We start from the raw sequence: 21,477 nt of genomic DNA on the forward strand, positions 1-21,477 counted from the left end.
AAAATTAAACACATTCAAAATTCGGATTTTCAATCTTAAAATTTGATATGTGCGCAGTTGTTTTTTTCTTTTAATTTTTTTATTTACAATCCTCATCCTCCCCACAATACAATATATTTTGCTCAGTTTCGGCTGATTATTTTAAGCATATTTGTACCCACAAATAAAAAAAGGGAGGGTTGTAGGCAAATATATATCGATTATGAAAAAAATACACCATTATAAAGTAAAAATTTTGTATTGATTGGATAATTATTTGATTTTTGGTAGATTTTTTTTAAAAAGAAAGACTGTCAAAAAATACTTACTCCCTCCTTCCATTTTTATTCATGCCTAGTTTTAACTTTTTTTAAAAATTTTTTTATAAAGTATATGAGAGAGGAGACTTTACTTTTAAAAAAAAACAAACAAAAAAAAACTCTAAATTGTTTTCTGTTGGTTGTTTTTGCAAAAAATCTTTAAGGTGTCCTTTATTTTACATCGCATAACGTGCTGTAATTCGTTTTTGATTAAGGAAAAATCTCTTTGCAATGTGACAATTTCATTAAAACTTGTCATCTGCTAACAGCTGATTGCTGATTGGCTAATCACGTCAGCATCTTCCAGTTGCTTCCCGTAGCATGCTGGGAGATACCAATGCGAAGTTGGATCAAGATAAGTGTCGGCTATTTAATCTCCTGAAGGAGTAATTGGGGTACTCCTTGGGCATTGAGTTCCATGGCACCCAGCAGAAAATTTAAGGGTCGCTCCCTCACCGCACATAACATTTTTTTATTTACTGACGTTACCGTAGTAACTAAACGATTATTTGTCGCATTTACAAACATTTATTTATTTATATTGAAAAAAAGTTTTACTCTTTATGAATATTAAAAGAAAAAAGTTACTAAACATTTATTAATAATTTCTCACTTTTACAAGCATTTGTTTTAAAATTTCTTTTTAAATGACGACTTTTATCGACTTTTTATTTTTTTACTGTTTATGTCTCACTTTTTTTATATTGTACTAGTGCAGTGCACTTATTGATCCGTGTTGAAATAACGTTATTATTTAAAAAGCCATTCTTAACATGGGGAGGGTGTTTTGTACCTATTCTCTACTTTAACCTTACAATTGAATAAAAAACATTAAACTTTAATTAAGCTTAGAAATACGATTTAAAATATAGCGCGGATCATAAGTGCACTAGCACCCATTTTTTTATTAATAAATGTTTAGTAATTATTTTTCTTTTAATATTCATAAACAGTAAAAACGTCGTCATTTAAAAAGAAAATGCTATTTTAAAAAGAAAAGAAAAAGTCGATAAAAGTGACACATAAACAGTAAAAAAAAAGTGGATAAAAGTGATTAAAAGTGAGATATTATTAATAAATGTGTAGTAATGTCTTTTATTTCAATATTCATAAACAGTAAAACAAAGTCGATAAAAATTCATGATCGTTTAGTTACTATGGCAACTAAGGGAGAAGTCAGTGTTTTTTTTAGGGTGTTCGGCAGGGAACTCTAATCGCGACCAGTACCAAAAAAAGATATAAAACTGTGTTTTTTAATAATATGTCAAAATATGTTGAAGCTTCCTGTAGGCAAGGAAGGGTGTAAGAAAATGGCCGGCATGGCAAAAACGTAAGCTACGATGTGAGCGCACGCACCGCACCGCACCGCGACGGCGCGACATATGTACTGATTGCCGACGACTGAGACACTTTCAAAAGAAAAAAAACAAAAGATTTTTTTATTATTATTAATTATTATTATTATTATTATTATTATTATTATTATTATTATTATTAATGATTATAAGAAATTATCAGGAAAAAAATTTAGAAACTTTGTTTCAATGAGTTTCATTGTTTACCTTCGTATATCCTTTTTCCATAAATTTTTGGTGCCTATTCAAATTGGCACTTATGGCAGTAATTAAGTAAAGAAAATACAGAAAATTGTATGATATACGTACTAGTTACAGAACGAATGAAATATTCCAAAAATCACATAATTTGATCAAATATATATATATTTTTTTTCATTCAAGAAAATCAAATTTTACTCCGTGCTCATAAGAATTGATAACTGATTTTCATTTAATTTTTTGTTGTTGTTTTATTAGATAATGTCGGAAAGACAACCGAAACGTAAGATTTAAAGGTAATCTCCAAAAATACCGTTTGGGCTTACAACATGGCCGCCAGAAGAGTCACGTGATCTGATCCGGTTGATCCAAAACATGAATCGTGCAAATGGAAAACGCAGCCTTGAAGGCAAACTTTGACAAACAATCACAATTTGGGTAATCTCCAAACACTGTTTTAAAAAACAAACAAACTGTGATTGTTTCTCAACAAAAAAATTAAATGACCGTTCTAAATAAATTATTTATTATTATGATATTGAAAAACTGTTTTTGTACTTAATTATTATGCTTGTTTGTCAAAGTTTGCTATAAATTTGCGTTTTCCGGTTTCGTAATACGGCGATTCATGTTTTGGATCAACCGGATCACGTGACTCTTCTGGCGGCCATGTTGTAAGCCCTAACGGTATTTTTGGAGATTATCGATTTAAAACCAAACAATAATTTATTAACATAACGTTTTTTTGTTTTTTTTTCCAAAAAATAAAATTTTCAAATTATGAAGATATTTTTTAGAAGGATCATTTTGAAAACAGAATTTGAAGAATATTAAAATAACATTGAGGGATAGGTGTCCCCTTTTTTTTTTTTTTTTTTTTCTCTCTTTCTTCGCATTGAAATCAGTCAGGGTCCTTATTCTCTTCTTCATCCAAAATTTCATATTGATTAGATAATTACTTGATTTTTGCTAGAGTTTTAAAGATAGACTCTGTCAAAACAAATCTTACAACCCACCCCCATTTTGTCCGTTGCTACAAGAAACGTCATTTTTCTAGTTCTGTCCATAAATTAGGTTATGTGGGGAAAACCCAATTTCTTACGAATGAAGGCGGCACACTAGGCCATATATAATAACTTCCCCACCTAGCCCACATAAAAAGAGGAGATAATGTCTAAGAGGATAATCTCCAGAGACAAAACACATTGACATCATTGGCACAAACCAAAACGTCCTTCGATTTTACTACAATTAATAGTTTCGGAATCTGATATGAAAATAGTCATGTGTATTAGACTTGTATTTCAGTTTCAGTTTTTTTTTTTCTTTTTATTTCATTTTTTTGGGGAGGGAAACGACTTTGTTTCACATTTGTGATGGATAACAGTTGATTCCTCAACTTGAAAATTTTGGTTGGTCTTTTAATGCTGGTATTTATTTATTTTTTTATTTATTTATCTATCCCCTCTAAAAACTTTAGGCAATGATACAATATAGTTAACAGCAGAGAAATCGTAGACAAACAAAAAAAATACAACAAATAACTGTTACCAAACGCAAGAAAATTAGATTTTCCACCTACCTGCATTGTTTTAATAGGTTCTTGTTCAGAATTCTTCCTCCTGAAAAACAAAAGTAAAGAAAAAATCTATGATGTAATGTAAAGAAAATATCGTTCACCAAAAATCATATAAATTGATAAAGTAGTTTTAGTGCAAGTCCAGAGTTCAACCTAATAAAAAAAATGCAAAAAAAAAAAAATCTTCATGCTGTACGTTAGGTACCTCCAACGCGCCACAGTTTTAACCCCCCCCCCCATATAAACTTAAATTTTACACGATGTAATTGTAATTGTAATTTAATATTATCATCCTAACATTCTACCATTTAATAGAAAAGGCTTCAAATAAACTGCTAATATTTTGAAAAAAATTTTTACAGCATACAAAAATAATGAAAATGCGAGACAAAAATTGTGTTTACATTATCGACGCTTTAAAAACAACATTCCTGTAGTGACGTTTTTTAAGCCGTTCGTTCACACACCCATGTTTTAAAACTCTAGTAAAAATCAAATAATAATCATATTTTCCTGAAATTTTCGATATTCAATCATTATTTAATAAACTTGAATATTAAAAGTAGGTTTCGATAAATATATTAGCAGAAATATATTTTTTAGGTGTTCTACCCGGTGCCCGGAAAACTCGTCTCCGGAAAACTCGTCCCCTTTCGCTAGGTAGGAAAACTGGTCCCTTATTGAATAAATATCGATTAAAAACACATTTTATGATCGTTCTTGAAGGAGATATTGTTTTTTAAAATAGACTATAGCCCCCCCCCTAATATTTTTTAAAAATATTTTTACTTGTTTAATGTTTTTTTGTTTTTTTTTTTTAAATAAAATCGATTTTCTAAGTGTCCGTTTTCTACCTAACTGGCTAAGTTCTTAGTGGTTTCACTTCTTTTAAAGCGTTTATTATGTTCATACAAAGTTAATTAAAAAATTTTTTTTGTTCTTATTTTACGATGTTTTTTGGAGTCATAAAAACAATAATAAAAAACAAAACCCAAAAATTAAAAAACAGGGAGCGATTCGATTTTTCGTTACTTTTTTGTTTTGTTTTTTTAATCATGATAGTTTTTTGTTGTTATGTTTTTGTTTTCTCTCATACCAAATGCACTCATGCGTTATTTAAAATTATAATTTTATCAATTATCAACATTTATTGTCGTCCTGTCAAATTTTGCAAAAATTAACTAATAAATTAAAAACGAAATATTTTTTTAGCGCGAGAGATGCCATGTGCTAACAATCTCTCGTTAACTAATTTTTAATTTTTTAAAATTTTTACTTCAAAATTCTAAAATCAATCATTAAGAGAAAAAGTAATCACTAAATAAATTTATTAATCAATTTTATTGAAAACTCCGCTATCGTTTATCAAGAATCTTTTTAATTTCATTTTTTGTTGGTTGTTTTTCGGAGGGAGATATAGTTTTTACCCCCCCCCCACTCTCTCTCTAAATTATATTTTAAAAAATCTTAAAATTTATTATTTTCTTTTTAATCTCCCTCAGTAATTTCTTGAATTTTCTATTTTTTAGCGATTATCAAGACCCCTAAGATGTGATATACCGGACATTATTTCTCGTTTTCACGTAACACTCGACATGTTTTTTGTTTGTTTTCTGTGTTTTTTTTTCTTTACCGAATAAACGATTCCAAATAAATTAAACAACATAGTCGGCGAGGTAGAAAAATCGATTTTACCCTTTTATAAACAACAGTAAATAAGTAAATTCTTTTTATATTAATATAAAAAAATGCGGTCTCGTTTATGAACATAATAAACGCTTTAAAATAAGTGAAACCACTAAGAACTTAACCAGCTAGGTAGAAAACGGACACTTAGAAAATCGATTTTATTTAAAAAAAACAAAAAAACATTAAACAAGTAAAATATTTAAAAAATATTATGGGGGCTATGGTCTATTTTAAAAAAACAATATCTCCTTCAAGAACGATCATAAAATGTGTTTTCAATCGATATTTATTCAATAAGGGACCAGTTTTCCTACCTAGCGAAAGGGGACGAGTTTTCCGGGGTCGAGTTTTCCCGAGACGAGTTTTCCTGGGACGAGTTTTCCTAAATTCGTTCTACCCCCCTATATTTCATGGTCCGAAAATAAGCAAAAATAAATGTGGGTTGATAAAAATTTCAGCATTTTTTAAAGCTGAAAAGATCAAATAATTAAAAAAATAGTAATTTTGATATATATATATATATATATATATATAACCCTGTTATTCATTTCACTTACCTCAAAGTTGTAAATAAAATTGGACATAAATTCAGTATTATGTTAAAAAAAAGCAAAAAAAAAACACACAAAAAAAACACTTTCTGGATAATATTTTTCTCGGTAATATAATTATTCGAATTAATAACAACAAAAACAATTCTAAAAAATAATTATTTTTAAAAAGCTTTAAATGATATTAAATTCAAATATTACGCGATATTAAGTTTAATTGGATTTTTTTAATAACAGGTTTCCAATAATAAAAAAAATATATTCATATAAAATAATACAAGACTATTGAGATAATAAAAATTGTAAATCCAAAATCAACCTTAAAAAAATTCGTTTTGATTTTATTATTTAAATTGATAGAGGTTGGTTCTTATGTTTGGCGCTTTTTTACAAAAATGTACGGCGGCTTGTAAAGAACATTATCTTTAAATACATGTGTCAACAGAAGACGTTAAAATTAATTTTATTTTATTAACTCTAGTCTGTGTAATTCGTTAATAAAAATGTATTTGTTTTAGAAAAGGTAAGTTTATATTATTTTTTATCCATAACAAAAAAAAATAAAACTTAACTTGATTAATAATTATAACGCGAACGCTTATCCATAGAAATTAACACAAACACACGAAATGATGACGTCACTATTAAAATGTGTACTATTGACGTTTTACACATCGCTGTGGAGGTACCTACTGTACGTACTCGTCATGGAACGGAAATGTCATATTCCGAAAACCATGTAAATTGATCAAGTGGTTTTGTATTTTTTTTTACATAGAAAATAATTTTTTATAAGTTTTAGCGATTTTTATAGTAAATTATAGCCATTATAACACTGATTTTGATCTCGGTAGATCGAATTGAGTTGTCTCTCGATGTTTATCAAAAACTACCAGGACCCATTTCTTGGCATTGCTCGAGGAATTATAAAAGGAATCAAACTGATTGAATTGCTAAGCTTTTTTTTTATCCTTCCATATTTTATTATTAAATTTTTTTTTTTTATGTTAGCAGCTACATATGCATCCCCCACCCCACAATGGGAAATTAACCTGGAACCTTGTTTTGTGTTTGCCTGTACATGTGAACTGTAATATTGAATACTAGCAAGACCTGCTAACCAGTGTTGCCCGATGGAAGCCTGCCCTCCCCTCGTAAAAAAATTAAAGTATGGTTGTTGTTGTCCAACTTCAACCTCCTCATGTTAAGAACGGCTTTTGGAATAGACACCCCATTTTGTAAGTGAGGAGGGGTGTCAAAATATTTGCCCCAAATTTAACCTTGATAATTGTTGTCAGGATCTCCGTGCGCAAATACTATGAACCAAAAAATTTTTAAACATTGGTGGGTGGTAGGTCGGATAGAATTAGATTTGTTCTTCGCCTGTGTGTACTAATCTGGCAGGCAGTGTTTTAAAGTGTATAATACATGGCTTTATATCTTGGAAAATACTTGTACCTTCCAAATATAAATGAGATTTTCTTAATCAGCATGGTGGAAAACCTATAAAAGCCGTCATCTATATATCTATAAAAGTGAAAGTGTCTGTCTGTCTGTGTACATTTCTCTACACAATAACTCTGTCAATTTTCAGTTTACAGACTCGAAATTTGATACACAGGGTATGGAGATTTGGAAAAATCTTTGTATTCCGTTTTCGGCCAGATATTTGGCTGTTAAGGAGTCAAAGTTCAACGATTTGACTTTTGAGAACTCTACCAAACTCCTCCACCAATTCTGGGTCTAAACACTTGAAATTTTAGATATAGATTCTTTGGACATGGATCTAACTTAATAACTTGATTTGAGCCCAAAACAATAAATGTTAAGGGGCCATAATAGGGGTCAAAGTTGAAAAAAGTCTCTACCAAATTACTAAAGACAATTTCTGGTCTAAACATTTGAAATTTTACATAAAGGGTATTCAGAGATATGGCAAGCTTTTTAATCAGTTTGGGTCGAAACTTTGAGCTACCAATATATAAATGTATGTATGTATGTATGTTTGCATGTCTGCCTAAAACTTTCGACAGAGGCGACGTATTTTCACAAGATCAGCATTATTTTAGAGCTTGACCCTTCAGACGACAAATACCAAAAAATTGGCTAAAAACATTAATTTCTTCATCCTCAACTGCGCACTTTTCTGCAGGGAGGGGTTGCTTTTTTACTGATATTTTCAAAGTCCTCCCCTCTTTTCGATTGTCTAGCCTTAATTTAAGCCTGCGTCACTTCCAGTTTGGCGGTGGTCGTAACGGCAAAGACGTCACATTTTTTTTCACGTTCTTTTCCTCCTTCGTGGTACGGGTTCGAGCCTGCCTTCCTACTACCACTTTTTTTTTTTTTTTGCTCAACACACACCTCCAAACACCTGAGCAATGCCGGGCACTCATACTAGTTTTAAAGAAAAGTGTGGAGGTGGATCTAATGTATGAATTTATTTTAAAAAGAAAAAAGATCAATTGGTTTATAATCAAACATATAACAAATAAGTGGTTTCATAGGCAAACTAATTTAGTTTAATACATATGTGCATAAAATATTCGAGTGTCAACTTAATTCTAAGAGGTTAATGCACAATCTTAAGATGTGCATAGGTATAGGAAGAAATAAAATTTAAAAAAATAAAAAGGAAATGCCCCGTTATAAAACAAAATAAAAGAAAAAAAAAATAGCATTGTTGTCAGTTTGTTAAGTAGAATCAACATCGAAAAAAAAAAACGATGCTACCCGTAAATATTAATGTTATGTTTAAGGTTTTGGGGGAGTGAGACAAGTACTTTTTCTGAAAGTTTGGCATGAGGGGGGGGGACCATGGATTGAACCTCAGATGAAAAGAGATAGGCTCTCAACGTCTCTTCTGTGGGAAAAAGTTTGCAAAGAGTAAGCTAGTTGCAGTATAAGGTGTTCTGAACAGTTTTTGCCAAGATGTGACAACAGTACTCCATTTTAGGGCATATTTGGTTCTTATCCAGGGAGAGGATTGTGTCAAGAGTGAGATACCTTCTGGAGCGGTAGAATGACTCAATCATTTTTCCAGCAACCTTGGGCAATGCAAGTAAAAGTGATGATATTAAATTGATTTTATTATTTATTTTTTTTTGCACAACATCACACTAGTGGTGGGACGATTAATCGGAATCGTTAATCATAAGAATAATGTATTTTGGGGGAATCGGAATCGCATCGTTAAAATACCTTAGATTTACGATTCTTTCATTACGATTCTCTTATATTTTTAAGTTGAATTGTTTGTTTGAAATAAGATTAATGCTGTCAAAAATTTATGATAAAAACGTCATAGAACTTTTCATGACATATTTAATATGATGTACAAGAATTTTATTAACTATTTTAAAGGTAATCTTTATCTTAATGAGTTTCGAAATTTCTTTGAATGTTTTTCTTTTTTTCATTATTTGAATATAAAAGAAAAGTTGTTTTTTTTACTTTTAGCTTAACTTGCTTTTATATTTCACTATTTCGTTTTTTAGTAATAAATGCTTCTCTACATTAAAAACCGACCTTGTGTCTAACTCTGCCCTCATGGGGAGGCAAGTAAATAGGAAGTAATATGGCGGCTGAAAAACGTTTTTCGACCACCATAAAAGCATTACAATACATTTAAACTCTGAGGAATTTCCGCCATGCACCCTTGTTGTTCTAAGTTAATTAGCCATTACTTGTGTTTCAAACTTTAAACAAAAAAAGCGCTGAATAAACATGTTACATTAAATAAAAACACTAAATACATATCCAGTTAGGTAGAAAAGTAACTTCTCTTGTCTTTGATAACATTTATTTGTTATATATTTGTTTTTTGACAACTTTTTCGAATCTATGTGTACAAACCCAAATAGTAAAGCACTAAAGCTTTTTTTAGTTTTTGAAGGGAGGTTTCAGGCGCCCCTATTATCCCCCCCCAAAAAAAACAGCAATGTAAACCCTTTGCAATATTTTTCAATAATTATTTAAAAAAAAATATTATTTATAATCAATTTTTATTTAATCAAAACATAAGAATAAGCAAAGTAAATATTTTTAAATATTAAATAAAAATTAAAAAATCGTAAAAAAAAACACAAAAAAAATTAACGTAAGGTAAACGAACGATGGTAAATGTAAAAATCGGAAAAACAAAAAGAAAACAGAAAAACGAACGTTAAAACTTCTTTTAAAAATCTGAAAAATACCCCCCCCAAAAAAAAACACGTGAAAAATGGCTTAAATAAGTTTGTTTCAATATTAAAATTTTAAAAATCGGTGGGTTTTTGGGTGTGTGTGGTCGGTCGGGGGTGGGGGGTGTTAATGAAAACCTAAGAATAAGCGAAGTAAAAAAAAAAACAGAAAAACGAACGTTACGTGAAAAATCACTTAAATAACCCTGCTTCAATATTAAAATTTTAAAAATCGAAAAAATAAAAGAAAAAGACATCTCACACCACGATTCGAACCCAAAACCTTTAGGTAATAACCCAGCGCACTAACCAACTGACCTAACGATGTACACAAAATTAGATCATTTTTTTAAACTAAATCAGGTTACGATGACGCATGCGTAGAAGCGAATTCGTCATGAGAGGACGGTTTTTGCTGACCCCCCCCCCCCACACACACACACACCTACCCACCCTTTTGAAAAGTGCTGATTTCAGGGTGAAAAAAATTAACATTTTCGGCCAATTTTTCGCTTTCATATGAGACCAAATTTGTGAATTTTTGTTCTGTCTGTCGAAAGTTTTTAGCAGACATACAAACACACACACCCACACACACACTCACACACATTTTCGCTTTTATATATATAGATTAACAGGAAAATTGGTGAAAGTCAAAATGGAATCCGCGCTATTTGTAAATATTATTTTCAAGTTTGATTAAAGTTTTACGATACCCTTTTCTTATTATTGTTTTTGTTATTTTTATTTATTTAACAAGCAAATAAAATGAAAGCAAAACAAAACAAACAAAAAAATTTGGTGCTTATGCACTTATGTTACCATTATTTTTTTAATGGTTTAAGTGCTTCACCCAATGTTTGAAGAGTTTTTAATTGTTTTTTAAAGGAAAATTGGTAAAAAATTAACACTTGTGGCGATAAACAGAAAGCTTTAGCGTGTACATACCTTTCATGCAATGTTGTAGATCGAAACACAGTGAATGTTATCTGGTGCTAGTGCACTTATTGATCCGCCCTATTTTTAAATAGTACTTTCAAATTTAATTAAAGTTTTACGATACCTGTTCTTATTAAATTGTTAGGTGAAAGTACCCGCACTATTTTTAAATAGTATTTTCAAGTTTGATTAAAGTTTTACGATACCTGTTTTTAAATTGTTAGGTGAAAGTACAGAATAGGTACACAACACCCTCCTCTCCCCATGTTAAGAATGGCTTTCTAAATAATGTCATTATTTCAGCATGGCTCAATAAGTGCATGAGTACCTTTTATTTTCTTGAATAAAATAAAAACTACTCAACGAGAACACTACTGTTTTTTGTTTTAATAATTATTTTTTATTCAAAAATAAAAATAAAAATTTCAATTGTTCAAAACATGTTTTTTTTCCCAAAGCTTATTGGGATTTTTTTTTTTTAATTACCATATTTTTCATGAACATGCTCTAAAAATGTTTCAAAATTATCTAATATTTTTTTCACTTTCTATAATTGGCCTCTCTATAATTGGCCTCATCGACATGAGATCATTTCATTTCTCCTACTGATCCCGATATGTAATTTCAGTCTTCTTTTAATACGAGACCAATAGGCTTCAATATTGTTGGAGCAAACACCAGTAAGAGGATCCACAAAATTTTGTGAATGGTTTACAGTCCCATGAACATAATTAAACTTGAAAATAATATTTAAAAATAGCACGGATTCCATTTGGACTTTCATCAATTTTCCTGTTAATAATTATATAAACTCCGGCAACAAAAAAATACCCCCCCCCCCAAAAAAAAAAACAAAACAAACAGATAAAATCATAACAAAAATCATGCGTGAATTTCAAGCCAAAATAAATTAAAAAAAACAAAAAAAACTAGGTCACACGCAAAAATTCTTTCCTTGTAAAAATAACTTCTCCCTCAGTCAAACAACGTACAACATCGAAGCCGATGCGTATTTCGCTACAGGAGTAGCATTCATGTACGTCTGCCCTTTTTCTTTATGTTTTCTAATATATAAAATAACTCCTGAAATTGATTGTTGTTGCAGACCAGGATATATATATACCCTAACTCGCTACAAGAAAAAATAATGAAACGAATTGAATGAAGAAAACAAAGAACTCAAATGCTGGAATAAAATAAACATGTCATTTATTTTCTGTTGAGAAATGAAAGTCTTGGGTGTACACGTGTTCATTCAGCCGTTGACGACTACACGCGTGGAAGGAAAGGGGAATGCAATAGAGAAACGCGAAGTGGCAAACCGGCCTGTAGAAAGAGTGGGTTAAGCTCAGTAGAGAGTCGCGCACATGTCTGTTTTGATGGACCAAAACGAAGGGGAGATAGAGTGAGAAAGTCAATCCAGGTTATGGAGATAGAAAGTGTATAAAGTGTACGTACGGTCTGATAGCTTTTTGTCCCACATAGTAGCAAGTGGTGTGAGGTATGCGCGTGCGTGCACCTGCCGAAACGGCGGTGGCTGGTGCGCCGACCAATCACCTCGGAAGGCAGGTTGGAAAAGGAACAAACCGCTGATTGCTCTTTCTTTTATAGGTGTTTCCGGTGCGCATGTGTTTATTTCCTTTGAAAAGGGAAGTGACGTTGTCCTTGTGTGTGTGCGTGTGTGTATATACACGTGAATGTGAGTGTATGTACGCGAACGTGAATATGTGTACGTGTGGATGTGGGCGCGTATGTATATGACAAGTAATATAGCTTAAAATTGGGGTCAAGTTTGAAAAAAATTTGAATTCTCAGCCAATTTTTGGTCTAAACATTTGAAATTTTACATAAAGTGTATTCAGACATAGGGCAAGCTATTTAATCGGTTTTTGGCCAAAAATTTGGCTACCAAGGTGTCAAAGTTCAAAAGATTTGACCTTTGCAGTCTCTAGCAAACTATTCAGCAAATTTTGGGTCTAAACATTTGAAATTTTACAGAAATGGTATTCAGACATGCAGCAAGCTATTTAATCTGTTTTGGGGCAAAAATTTGGCTTCCAAGAGGTCAAAGTTGAAAGAGTTGACCTTTGCAGACTCTACTAAACTCCTCCGCCAATTTTGGGTTCAATCACTTGAAATTTTTCATGTAGGTTACCTGGACATGAGTCAAACTTTTTAATATATATATATATATAAACATATGCACATAAAGTTGTGAACAGTACATAGGGCCTGAGCAAAGCTGGGTTGAACTGCTAGTGCTAAATGTTTAATGAATACAAATTTCTTAAAAGTCAATGTTTGTCCATAGAATTCAGTATGTAACGCGACATTCAAATAAGGGTTAAATTTTTCACAGAATCTAACGACACCATTGAAATTTTTCTTTGATTCTATTTTGACTCGGGTGGGAAAATTATCAGTTATAACTTAATTTTTTTATTGCATATTCACTTCAAACAAGGCATGGTGCCTCTTTGATGTAGGGGGCTACTATTTGGGACATAAATTGCAGGGATACTATGTAGGGAGTTGAGCATCAAGATGTCTGTTTACATTACACTTGACCTTCTGCATGTACTGTACTGACAGTCGGAGAAGCAGGAACCTGCAAAGGAATTCCAAAGTCTCGCAGTTCTGGGAAAGAAACTACTGGAGTAGAAAGCTCTTTACATCTAGGGATCTCTACTGTGTGATTTAGCTGCCTGTCGGGTTTGTCGCGGGTGTTTATGTCGTGGGGACACAAGTGCTTGCAGTTTGTCTGAGCATTCACCATTAAAATACTTGTAGAACAGACAGAGGGATGCAACATTTCGTCGATGGGACAGAGGCTGAAGCTTAGATGACAATTCAGGACCTATCAGATTGGTGACTCTCTTTTGAGTAAGACCATTTACACTGATATTTTAGACATTATAAAACTTTGTCAATATTTTGACATTTCAAATCACAACATCTTGTTTGCTTTGTTTAGCCAAAGAAGACACATTAAACTGTAAAATATAATCTTCTAAACATAAAAAAAGCACAGACTTTGCAAAATGCTTTTAAGTGATCAGATTTTTAATCTCTTATATGGAAAGCATATACAAAAGTATAAACTAATCAGTTGCTCATTTAATCTATTTAGTGTAGTACTTACCAACAAAAATGCCCACGTGTTTGTGCCTTGTATAGGCATGCGCGACAACAAAACTTGGGTTTTTATAAGCAGAAGTCTTGAGGTTGTCAGGAATCTACAGGCGCATGTGCAAGAGAAGGGATTGAGATAGTGGTATAAAAGGCAGGTCGAGTGAGAAGGTTGTTGTTGTTGTCATTGGACGTTACAGTGACGCGTGTGTTAGCAGGTGATTAAGAGGCTGTTTTTTTTTTGTGTGTCAAGTCACGCACCTCGGTGAAGGTGAAGGTCATAAGCTATTTCGGCTATTTCGTTTTGTCTCTTTTCCTGGACAACTATGGCTGGGGCAAAGTTTGATTTAAAACTGATACCCGAATTCGACGGATCCACTTCTGTTGTCGACTGGGTCGAAAGGGTTGAGCTGACCTGCAACCTCTGTGAAGTAAAGGGGGTGCATACCGTGATTCCCCTGAGATTGGCTGGAGGCGCCCTAAGTGTATATCAGCAACTTAGTGCCGTGGAGAAGGCTGATGTTACCTGTATAAAAAATGCTTTATACAAGGCATTTGCCATGGATCCCTGCACGGCCTACGAAACATTTGCCTCTAGGAAGCTCATGCCAGGAGAAACCGCGGAGCTGAAGAAACTTGCAGTTCTATTTGGCAATGGAGTGTGAGAGCAAACACTGGCGTATGCGTTTGTGGCCGGCCTTCCCACCCATGTTAAGCAACTGTTGAGGGCTTCCACCAGCGTATCTGTAACACCCATGGAACATTTGTTAGAACGCGCTCGAGCCATTATCAGAGATGAGGAGGACTTGAGGGAACCGGTTGTAATGATGGCACAGGCAGCCAAGACTTACGCTGAAAAGAGTCCCAGTTTGAGACCCACGACCAATGGGAGATGTTTCTGCTGCGGCCAGCGAGGTCATTTCGCAAGAAATTGTACTAACAAGGGGCGGGGGCGCCCGCGCTGTTTCCAATGTGGTAGTTATTGACATTTATTCCAAAATTGTGCGGGAAATGCATCAGGGGGCAGGACGTCAGCGCCGCCCTGTTCCCCGGACAAGATTTAATTGAGGCGCAATCGACAATAAAGGTGTACGTGGACCAAGTGCCTTGTTCAGCTCTTCTCGACTCCGGGTACTCACACACCATCATGAGTGCCAAGTTGTGTCGAAACTGGACAAAGCAGAACATCAAAGTAACCACAATAGGTGGCAATACGCAAGCTTGCTGTGGAGCCGGAACTGTCAAAGTCCACACAGACTCTGGTGTGGCCGCAGACATTAGTGTGCTGGTGATGCGAGGGGATTTGCTGGGATTCGATGTACTGTTGGAATATGATGCTATTAAGGCACTGGGGGGAGTGGTTATCGGAAGAGATGGGACTGTGCGATTTTTGGAAACCCCAGTGTGTGCTGCAGTTCACATTGATCGGCCTGATTTTAAGGTGGACTACGACCCTCACCAAAAAGCATGGACTGCATCGTGGAAGTGGACAGAAGGAAGGGCGCCACCCGAAATCAAGAATAGCATTGCAGAGTACTCAATACCCGACAAGGCCCGTAATGAATACGAGAAGGAACTTGAGGCATGGATCGAGTTTGGGTTAGACCCCCTGGAAACCGGTGCACCACCAAGTTCAAGCGAGAACGAATATCTGGAGTGGTCAGCCAGCAGTCGGTCATTGTTGATGGAACCCCACGCCATGTGCGCGATCTTCGCCCAGCTAGTGAAGTACATCCCACAACTACAGAGAGCGATGAATCATCAGATGATGAGCTGCTGATGAGTGAGGTCACCGAGCAAGAGAGTGATAGTTGCAGTTCGTCTGATCAGGCAGGATCAGAAACAGAACCAGAACCACACCCAGAACCAGAACCTGAATCCGAGATTGTAAATACCACCCTTCGCAGAAGCCAACGAACTAAGAGGCCACCCCCGGAGTGCACTTTATGTGATCATCAGATCAGGGGGGAGTGTAGTACTTACCAACAAAACAAACGCCCACGTGTTTGTGCCTTGTATAGGCATGCGCGACAACAAAACTTGGGTTTTTATAAGCGGAAGTCTTGAGGTTGTCAGGAATCTACAGGCGCATGCGCAAGAGAAGGGATTGAGATAGTGGTATAAAAGGCAGGTCGAGTGAGAAGATTGTTGTTGTCATTGGACGTTACAGTGACGCGTGTGTTAGCAGGTGATTAAGAGGCTGTTTTTTTTGTGTGTCAAGTCGCGCACCTCGGTGAAGATCATATAAGTTGTGCACCTCGGTGAAGGTCATATTTAGAAGGAATGGTGGAAAGGTGCAGAAAGAGGTAAACCCCCAAGGAGATGGTGGTCTAATTGTTACGATCAGGATTCGGTTCTGGGGTTCGGGAAGGAGTGAGTCACTCGCTCGACAACAGCACATTTCTGCCCTCTTTTCCAATCGACCACACCTGGCCTCTCGCCACCAATGTCACACCGCACACTCTGAACGTCAGCAACACAAAATACTTTTCAAGAGAAGATGTTCACGACTCTTTTCTTTTTCCCCCTTTTGCATATACCCCACAGGTGGATTAACAAGATGTCTGGATCAACCAGTCAGTTAAACAAAATATGTTTTAGTCAGCTAAAATACTTCCTAACTTCCGGCCTAGCACTGCCGGGGCGAAGTTCCTTCACTTTTATTCTTCAATATTTCTATTGTGAAGCGATTTATTGAAATAAAATATAAAAAAAAGACATTACTGAAAAGTATACAATAAGGTTGATTGGCGATAGTGTCCACAATCCAGGCAACAGTTCTTCTTATACAGTACAACAATCAGCGGTACATTGCAAATTGAACGTCTCATGTTGAACTATGTCAAAAGATTATTTAGAAATGGCTCCCACCAGCTTAGATGAACTTGGTGTGAATATTATCAAGCCCGGCACATTTGCCTTAATTTGAAAAATAGAATAGTATGCTTTATTCAAATTTGAAATCAGTAAAAGCAATGAATACAGGGTTATTGAATTCTATGGCCTTCTCTATTATCTGCTCTAAGGCGATAATTTACTCTAGACTATGTCTCTCTCCTTGGTATGCAGTTTGAGAAGTTTGAAATAATGCATAAAAATCTCTTGATGCATTCTTTTTACCTTTTCTTTTTTCCCTTTTTTTCCCCCACTTTTTCTCTTTTTCATTTTCTCCTTTTTCTTTTCCCCGTTTTTTCTTTCTCCCCTTTTTTCTTTTTTCTTCTTCTTTTCCCCCTTTTTTTCTTTTTTCCTCTTTTCCCCCTTTTTTTTCCTCCCTTTTCTTTGTCTCCTTTTTCTTGTAAAATTGACTTCAAAGACTACTTGGGCAATAATTTCTTTCCTTATACAGTACACTGATCAGTACATTGTTGAAAACTTGAATTACATTACTGGTTGAAAGTATCATGGCAAACAATTTCAAAAAAATATTTAGGTGCGGTTCTCCACCAACTTTTATGAAGTCAGTGTGAATTTTATCAAGCCCCGGACTTTTGCACTCCTTCAAAGATAGAATAACACACTTTATTCAAGCGATTTTATGTCTTCCGCTTCCTCATCAACTTGAGGAGTGTCAGTTAAGGCACTCATGTATAGCTCTTTATAAAATTGCATCCGCCATTCTAAAATCTCATCTTTGTCCTGCAGGATTTTGCCTGTTTATCCTTAATCCCCTAAATTATGTTTCTTAATTTTGCTTTTAATCCCTTTAAAGCAGCATGTTATTGCTCGTGAGGGGACATTGTACTATCATTATCTTTTTAATGTTTAATTCGGTTTACTAGACAATTTCTCTGGTGCTACCAAATCAGGTTGTCTGAAGATACTTTCTGACCTAAAATGCACAAAACGTTGTTTTTTCCTTTCTCTTCGCAAAACTCAATCATGTTCTGCAAAATCAAAAACAAAACACAGCAATTTTTCTCTACAAAACAACCAAACCCAAACACCATGAATAAATATTTGAAGATATAAAGAACTTGAAGTATAAAAGTTTTTTCTAAAATTATTGGACTCAGCATTAAATAACCCAAAAAGAGTTGATATGCAGTAAAACAAAACGACCAAATTCATTTACAATTTCAGACTAATATACTATCTTTCAGTGCTCAATTCGGAAGGGAAGGGAGTAATGTGGTGGGGTTTTTTTTTTTAGTTTTTTTTTGTTTTTTTTAATTCACTCCAAACAAGATACTTCTCTACTGAAACCCAAGGGACTACCGAATTTGGAGCAATAACTATAGGGACATTCTAAATGGGGAGTTGTGCAGCGAGATATTTGTTGGTCCCCCAACAAAGGTGGGATTGCACCTAGTAATTCACTTCCATTCATCCGTTTGTACCTTTCTCAATAACCACGCCTTGGATTATTTTTGAAATTTTATACAAACATTAGTCATGGTGAAAGTAAATTTTTGTCAGAACGGATTTTCTGGGATAACTCTGGTTGCCCCCTCCAGGAGGGGCATTATAAGGCATTGAAATTTTGCACAAACATTAGTCATGGTTAAAGTAAATTTTTCACTCGTGGACGAGGACCCCGCATGCTTGGCTTGTTCACATTACATTTAAATTTTTGCACTGATGATCATTAATGGTGGAAATTGGGTAGATGTAGGAGGAGGATGATTCAACAAGAACTTGTTTACATTAGACTTTAAAACAACCAAATTATAATCAGCTGGAAAACCGCCCCACTATATTGTGTTCCACAGATTGACAGTTCTAGGAAATAAACTTTGCTCATGGGATTTTTTATTTAATTTTACGCACAGATAGAGAGTAAGGGAAATTGTTGACAGTTGTTTTAGCTAGTATTTATTGCGAATGTATTATGGGGGGGTCATAAAAGATCTATTTATTTATTTATTCAAAACATTTTGTAATCGGTATCAAATCTTCATTTTATCGATGCATCAAGAGAGATATTAAGTGGTTCATTGCTCATTATCGATTTTGGGTACTTTTACATCATAGTAGCTCGGACAGCTACGCCAACCTGAGACCGGCAGGTATTTTTGTGCATATGTGCAAATATATATAATCGAAGTTGGTTCTTTTTTAGCTATTTTTTATCCATCTAATTATAAGCTCAAATGGTAACAACTAAAGCTGGAGTACTAAATGTTTTGGTTTCAATTCTAGCTGATGGCACCCAAGTCATATATATATGCATTTTTTACTTTTGAAATCACTAGTATATATTGGGTACAATATAATAAACAATAGAAAATTGGTATTATAATAATAAATATGAAATCTGCATAAATGAAAATATCAAATTTTTTTTATCAGCTGTCAATTAGTGATAACACAGTTTTGGTGGCCCAAGACAGGACTGCCACTTCTGGTGCCACCAGCAGCGATGAGAATTAAGAACTTAGCTGCCGAGCAGGATATTAATAAAAAAAGACAACAACAAAGAAACTTAATCAACTAGAAAAGAAAAAAAATATAGTAAAAATACTGTCTTTTTATGGAGTCTTTCAGGTGTCAGTTGTCCTACTGAATGTATCCAATCAGAGCTCTTCGAATTTGCGACTGTTACAAATGGTGCATTTGGAATTGTGGTAAAAAAAAAACAAGAGAAAGAAGGGAGAAAAAAATTTAAGTGTATTTTACGACGAGGCAACACCGGGTGCCCTGTTAGTTCAACATATAAAATCAGAGAATTGCATCAGTGACATAGCGTAACATAGCATTACTTGTGTAAATAATGGAAACTGTATTATTTGTATTTTTTCATTGCTTTTTTTTTTTTTTTTTTTTTTTTATAGTGAATTCGTGATGGCAGAATCTCTCCCCGAACCTGTTCAGAATTTGAGTCTTGAAGATGTGGAACCGATACAGGTGCAAGGTGGTTATCCACTGGAAATCTTTCAGACAGATGGCAACAAAATAGACAAGAATCTTATTTGCAGCATTTGCAATTTAGTATTTCGTGATCCGATGCAAAGAGAATGTGGTCATCGGTTTTGTCAAGTTTGCTTAGAGAATGCCGACACGTAAGTTTTTTTGTTTTTTTTCCGTTAATTTTGTAATGGATATGTCCTTGTAATAGTTTTACTTACTAGCAGGGTTACCTATCGTTGTTTGGGGAAAAGTAATTTATTTTTATCAATTACACGGTACAAGAATAACAAATGAAAATTGGCTAGTCAGAATCAAAGTTTGATATGTCAGCTTTAATGCTATTGAGGTCCAACTTTTAAAATCCCACCAGATAAATTTATATGTTAGATAAATTGGATTTATCTATCATACCATGAAGGGAAAGTTATTCCCAACTTGCATTAAGGTAAAAATGTTCTTTTTTTAAAACTTGTTCAAAAGTATTGCAAACAAAATAAACAAATGAAATATAAATATATGTAAAAATTATTTTTCATTTATCACAACTATATTTACATCAAAATTGATTCATTTAAACCAACACAAGTACATATGCTTCTGAAATCTATATAAATAAAAATGTAAATATTCGTATGTTATTAATAGGTAATCTAAAAAAAACTAATTTACTGATTGGCTTGAAATTTTGCTATAGCACTTTAATCTGATACATGCATGTTTTTATATATTACTTTTTGATTATAACGTTCTACTGTAACAGAGTGGTCATTTTATTGTACGAGAATTTTCACTGGGGACGTGATAGCCTTTCTTCTTCAGTCTTTCCCCTCTCCCATTTACTTTTTTGACTAACTAGATATTTTCTTTTCTTGAAAATTTGTTTCTGGGTGGTCTTCCACCGTAAAACACTAAATTATAACATAAATAACAAAAAAAAGAATGGTTTCATTTGTTGTTTTAACATTTTTGCTTGATTGGAATGCTCGCTAAGGCCTTTTCCATGACATTTGTTCATGTCTTCATATGTGAATTTCAGACACTAAATCCAATGAAAGGGGACCAGTTTATAGTAAAAAAATGTTGCATTATCTTCAGCCTTTGCTTTTATCTGTTTTTTTTGTTTTTTTTCTAAAAACAGAAGTTGAAGAGGATACAATATTTTTAGACCATAAACTGGTCCCTTTATATCGATTTAAAACCAATGGTACCAATGTTTTTCTGACCTTCTATAAAATTTTAAGATAAATATTATGCTCTTATTTTGAATTTTTTTCTTTATAATTGAGCACTTTGCTGTTTCCCCCCACAAACCCTAGTTTTATATATATATATATATAATAATTTTTTAAAAACAGTAATCTACGGACACGCGTGTTTCGGAGCCCTACTCCTCTTCAGCATAGCTTGACTGTTGTTAGGATTCGAACCTTAGACCTTATGTATTTCAGTCCAGCGCCCTAATCCATCACGCTATGATGCCATAGACGGTTTACTGCTTCGTTTTTATCGTTCATCTGTTTACGTGGTTTTGTTGTTGATTTTTTAAACGATATATTAAGGTTAAAGTTTCCGCCTCGGAGAACCAGTGTTTTTCTTAGAAAGTCGCCCATTTTTTATTTTGGACGTATTTTTTTTATTTATTATTTTTTAAAAACAGTAATCTACGTACACGCATATGGAACAGTTTTCACAATAAATTAAAGCAATTGA

General features: G+C 33.7%; 1 protein-coding gene across 3 annotated transcripts in view; it reads left to right on the forward strand.

Moving 5' to 3' along the window:
• The window catches only part of LOC145296656 (TNF receptor-associated factor 2-like), a 60,445-nt gene that overhangs the window by 17,730 nt on the left and 21,238 nt on the right, over positions 1 to 21,477 (forward strand). For 2 of the 3 annotated variants that reach the window (XM_080142612.1, XM_080142596.1), the window contains exon 2: positions 19,692 to 19,919. In XM_080142612.1, the coding sequence (XP_079998738.1) occupies positions 19,702 to 19,919 (218 nt within the window). In that variant the 5' untranslated portion in view covers positions 19,692 to 19,701. Of the gene's footprint in view, positions 1 to 3,193; positions 3,286 to 19,691; positions 19,920 to 21,477 lie in introns of those variants that run through there. The other variant, XM_080142604.1, reaches the window with a different exon arrangement.

This window comes from Euprymna scolopes, chromosome 2 (genome assembly GCF_053919585.1).
Source record: "Euprymna scolopes isolate OS-2025 chromosome 2, ASM5391958v1, whole genome shotgun sequence".
NCBI classification, from domain to species: Eukaryota; Metazoa; Mollusca; class Cephalopoda; order Sepiida; family Sepiolidae; genus Euprymna; species Euprymna scolopes.